Genomic DNA, 5,608 nt, shown 5'->3' with positions numbered 1-5,608 from the left:
TATATGTGAACTTATCAGCTTTATGCTTTAAACTCATTTAATGAAAAATTGTAAATGAAATCATTTTTCGTTCAAACTAAAAACATATAGTATAGAAAAGTGGGTGAAATGTTGTACTTTGAAGTATTGCTAACAGTTAGCCGAAGTAATCGAATCGTCTTCTCTAACAAACGAACCATTTGTAAACAGAATGCCGGTCATGCAAATTTATAACCAAACCATTGATCATAGATAGATTTGAGCTTATAACCAAATCGAATGAACCACAAAAGAATCATAAACTATATTTGCAACCAGCTCTGTTTTTGCATTATTATGGTTTGTATTAAGAATGAATGAAAATGCCACTTGGCCGATTTTCATCTTCTAGATACATGAATTATTGGGTAGGTGATCAACCGGACTTGCGTAAATGAACAAGCGCTAGAAAAAATGTTCAGAAAGCACACGCGTTAAAGAGCTGGGAATAACTTGTTAAGTTTCCAAGGAAGTCTATAGAACTCATTGGATCGAAAGCACACGCGTTAAAGAGCTGGGAATAACTTGTTAAGTTTCCAAGGAAGTCTATAGAACTCATTGGATCGAACGTCTTTATCGTACACCTCAAACTTCGTCCACCAAGTCTTGCCATTCTCGTTGTCTACTAGACCAAGCGTACAGTCGAGTACCATAGCAATCATTAACGCAACACTTGCATGCGACAGCATAACCACACTTAACATGTTGTCAATCTGCATCCATAAAAGCAAAATTATATAGGATTTGTTTCACAAGTGATAGGACCTTGGGAGTTGGGTAAAAGATAACTGACAAACACGCTTAAAGTAGGCTCGTAAATTAAATGGCCAGGCCGAACTAACTAATTTAAATTTCAAAACGAGCTAGCCAAGGTGAGCTTGCTTTTGTAGGAAAAAAACTCACCAAATCATTTTTTTATATTAATTCATATGTACAAGAAATAGTGTTTTGTTGTTATATCTATCTATATGTAAGAAAATACAAAATTTATAAAAAATTTGATAAACAAATGAGCTGTCTTGACCTTTATCCAAGCCGAGTTTGACTCAAAATTTTAGCTCTTTGTTTTTTTGTTTTCATGCCTAGCCAAACTGGTTCGTTTAACTTCGAGCTCACGCTCAAGCTAAAGCTGGCTCGGCAGCTAGGCTTGTTTAGCCCTAAGCAGGACACAAATTTGTACATGTGTAGGATTGGTGACACATATATCTTTTAGACAATAGACAATAGAAGTGATGTTGTGCACTATTATATTTTCACTCACAAAAGTGTTCCCAATAACAGCAAGTTGTAATTGTTTAAATGACAACTCAAGCATACCCATCTCGAATGCGTGAACACCGGACTATGGCCAGTGACTACCCACTTTTCCCGAAAGAACTGTGGAAGCGTAAGTCCGAGCGAGAAAGACAGACCTAATATGAATTTGGTCCTGAAACTGTTGAGGTTACAGAACTGCAAGTGACCTAGACCCGTGGAAGCTGAACACAAACAATCAATGGTTATTTCAAATGGTACATAGAACATATTAGAAAATGTAGCATAAATTTGGAACCATGACATAGTGACATACCAACGCAGCCGAAAAAGACGCAGTACAAAGCCGCGCTGATTGGCAAAGGTATAGAGGCGAAAACAGCCCCAAATTTTCCTGTTGAAAAGCTAAAGCACGTTAATATTTTCAACAAGCAAACATAGTGAATATGCAGTGAGCATAAATAAATGTAAATAAACGAGCATAAACAAATCAAAATGCACAAACGGTTCATGTTAGTTCGTTTAATTAAATAAACAAAAATTTGTGTTCATGTTTGTTAGTTTATCAAATAAATGAACATTAGGAGTGTATACGAGCCAAGCCTAATCTCATTTAAGCTCGAGCTCAGCTCGTTTCGAGCTCCGTTTCAAAAGTTTTTTCACTGCCAGTGACTAGTTTTTCAAGCCAGAGCTCATTTATTGTTTATTGATTATTTTCGTAATTAATTTATATGCATTTATAATTATATTATATATATTTATATTATAACTTTTATATATGACAAAATATAAACTATTTAATTGTTTTCATAATAAGACTATTTAAGTAAATATATATATTTAACACATTAATTAAAAGTTGTAAAAGCAGTGGGCTCGTTTGGGCTTGCAAGCCTATCGAGCTTGATAAGTGAAGCTCGGGCTCCAACTTGTTTATCAAACGAGCTTATTTTTAGGCTCATTTAGGCTAGGATCTATTCAAATTTTTAGCTAGCGAATCTTTAGAGCACTTTGGCTTGTTTATAACCCTAATAAATATGAACGAACGGAACAAGTAAAGATAACATATAAAGATATAAGAGGAGGAAGGACTATTCATGTTACCAAAGACAGAAAAGAAGATCATAAAACCAGCTGATATTTGAATAACACGTCGACTTCCAACTCTAGTTAATGTCAGTGCACCACAATTTTCCCTACAAATCACCATTTTTATGCTCGTAAGACTTAAGGAAAAACATATTCCTTGTCACATGATTGTTAACAACAAGCGTTAAATGAGGGTCATTACACTGATGCAGCAAATCCAGTTGGCGTACCGCACATGCTACCTAGGAAAGTCCCAAATCCCTACCACAAATCAATAAGGTTTAAATTTTCTTGAATAAGTATAGAAACTAATAAAACCAATTCAAACATACAGTTACAACATACCAGCCAGCCAACACCTCGACTTAAAACAAAAGGGGGCACAGGAGTCGCACTTCCTAATCGTGCTGTTGCGAGGAACGAACCGGTGGACTGCACATGAAATAATTGAAAATGAATTTGCAAAATAAATGTTCACTAGAAAAAAAAAGAACTGTTTTATAGTAATGGTTTAACTATAGGCTATTGAGTAAAGATAAGAAAAAATACTAACCTCAATGGTAGAGACAAATGAAGCAACTACCATCATTAAAACTTCTTCTATATCGAAAGTTGGGGTACCCCATTGAAATGGATAAGGCATATATATCCTGTAAGTAGTGATTTAATATCACATAGAGATACAACATAACATGGTGCATTGTTCTAAATAAAAATATTGAAAATGGTTCACCATGGAGCTCCTTGTATAAGTCCTGAACTATCGGTACGACAAGTGTTTGAAGCTTTTGTAGATTTGGCATACGCGCCACTCAATGTCAAGATTCCTGCGCACGCCCATATAACGGAGACAGAAAACAACACGGCGTATCGATCGCATACCGGCCCTTTGCATGTTACATATTTAGGAAGATACTGCAAATGTTAATATAAAGCACTGTTAATTAGTTTTATCATGTAAGCCTTTGGTTATTTGCTTTATTTTCAGAACCAGACAAGACCAGTCGGTCAGACCGAGAACCTGATGTATAACCAGTCTGGTTGACTCTAATTGAACTGCCTTGGACAAATTGAACCGGGGCGGTCAGAGAGGATATTAATTTGTCTTTTTTACTTTCTTTTTTCTTTCATAGTTTCATTTACTAATTCATTTATTGCTTTAGGCCCTGTTTTTGATTACTTAAAGCATTTTATTTATTGCAAATCAACACAAAGAATAAATCAGTTTCTTGTTTTGTCTTAGATAATATATATATATATATATATAACGGGGCCATTCCATTTATAAAGTAGTGATTGAAACCTTGCCTGTGAGATGGCGACGGTCAAGACTATTTCCGCAAGCCCGATTTCCACGCATCTTTTAAGCTACATGAATAGGAAAAAAAAAATTTATTTCATCTTGATTGTTAGTTTTAACAAAAATAAAAAAAAATAACATATAAAGATACATGTAAATTGTTCTTACCATGGGAAAAGCAAGATAATATAGCCCAAGGCCAGTAAATGTAACAAGAGGAACAACTGAAAGAGGGCTAAGGTACCTATACATATTCAAAGTTATAAAATATAACAATAAAACTCAAAAATAAGAAGAAAAAAAACGAATTTGATCTAATCAAACACTTTACTTGATAATGTTCCTCCACAAGCCTAGGTATCCAAGAATCATTTGAAACGCAGATGCGACGACAAGTGGACCTTGTATGCCTCTCATCGTTTGTGCAAATCTCTTATAAAGTACCATAAACAACCAAATAAACATCAGTGGGAGATAAAAACCATAAAACGCCCTTGAAATATCATATCATCTAAAAAGATTTGCATACCTCATGAGGATCCTGATATGCATCATATCGTTTGGCATGAATGATGGAGAAAACAGGGAGTAAAAACGCGTATGAACCACCAACAACCGATGGTAACCGAGTACCAAATATGGTTTGGATTAACGTGTTAAATCCTGTTAGGAAAAGCAGTGTTTGGATCACCCTAGCTTTCTCAGCCTGCATGTTCAATCCAACAAGATTTAAAAAAATAGTAATTAACATCTTTATTCAAAGTTCATATCACTATATAACTTACATTGTCGCCGCCCATTTGAGAAACTGCCATGGTAGGTATCAAGACTGTGGTACCTAGTGTCAAAATATAATGTTGGAATCCTAATAACACCGTGTCCTCTACATTTACAAACATAAAAGAATTATAAGTTCCCTGTATTAATATGTTGTGAATCGCGAAAACAATATAATGCATTTATTCGTGTATCTAATTTGAACATGGTATACAGAAAACTATTGTTTCTCCGTCTCACCATTTCTGGTTATCTTTTATACATTATGTACGTTTTTTTGGCAGTTTTCAAGATAATATTGAAATACAAGAGAATGCTTACTCCACGGGGGTGGACTATTAACACAATATTGAACACCCGAAAGTTGCTCCATAACTGGTTGTGGCTGTAACTCTTGCTTAGGAGCGGCTTGTTTCGACTTGTCACCATGACCAGACTTGTCTCCTTGAGCGGGCTTGTCTCCTTGACCAGCTTTGGCATTGTTATTCGTCATTGTCGTATCTCAAAATACTAAAACATAAATCACTTAAAATGAACAAGAAATACCTTTGAAAAAGCTATAAGTAGATGGAAACATTAAGTTGACATTGAAGCAAATTTGAATGAATTTAACTGTTACTGATTCTAGTGAGATATGGGATTAATTGTAAAAATAAGCAATTTGAAAATACTAAATCAAACTTTATTTCCAAGTAAAAATCTTCCACATTTATTGTATATTTTCAACAGCCACTTATTTCTTAGCATACATAATATACATAGATTAACTTTTTTGACCGGCCAATGAACAAAGCCCGGCTACCGGGCCCGCAATCGCAGACAATACTGGTTAGTCCATGTCCACCATCTTCCATATAATTAACTAAAACCATTTTATATCATTATTCCATATAAATACTGTTAAATTTATATAATTACATATTTATTAATAATGATATTTATGAATTCTTAAATCTATAAATTATAAAACTCAGATATATTAATATTGCTTTTCCAAAATATTATAAAGAAAGGATTCAAGAATATTACCACAGATTTTGATGCAGGGTTGTGATTAACACTTAAAAATAGTTTGCCGGAACAATCGAATGCGGCGGTAGAGTGATTCACAGAGACAAAAAAATCTGGTGAAGTAGTCGAATAATAATGTCCAGATGTCTGTTTGAGGTT

The 5,608-nt window shown here is 34.4% G+C and overlaps 1 protein-coding gene across 1 annotated transcript; it reads right to left on the bottom strand.

Annotated features, from left to right (window-relative positions):
• Positions 1–517: 517 nt before the first annotated feature.
• Positions 518–5,160, bottom strand: LOC143558237 (nucleobase-ascorbate transporter 4-like). The gene is made up of 14 exons (XM_077047112.1): positions 4,760–5,160; positions 4,447–4,544; positions 4,191–4,367; positions 3,993–4,093; positions 3,830–3,905; positions 3,670–3,729; positions 3,095–3,276; positions 2,915–3,011; positions 2,707–2,793; positions 2,564–2,622; positions 2,377–2,468; positions 1,589–1,666; positions 1,336–1,496; positions 518–731 (listed from the first exon to the last, which is right to left on the bottom strand). The coding sequence occupies exons 1-14, from the start codon at positions 4,929–4,931 to the stop codon at positions 525–527; spliced, it is 1,647 nt and encodes a 548-aa protein (XP_076903227.1). The 5' UTR covers positions 4,932–5,160; the 3' UTR covers positions 518–524.
• Positions 5,161–5,608: the final 448 nt, after the last annotated feature.

This window comes from Bidens hawaiensis, unplaced genomic scaffold (genome assembly GCF_021521415.1).
Source record: "Bidens hawaiensis isolate Kalapana, Puna unplaced genomic scaffold, B.hawaiensis_p1.1 tig00019368_1, whole genome shotgun sequence".
In the NCBI taxonomy this organism is placed as follows: Eukaryota; Viridiplantae; Streptophyta; class Magnoliopsida; order Asterales; family Asteraceae; genus Bidens; species Bidens hawaiensis.
Note: the sequence above shows the minus strand (reverse complement) of the source record. Positions and strands in the feature narration are given on the sequence as shown.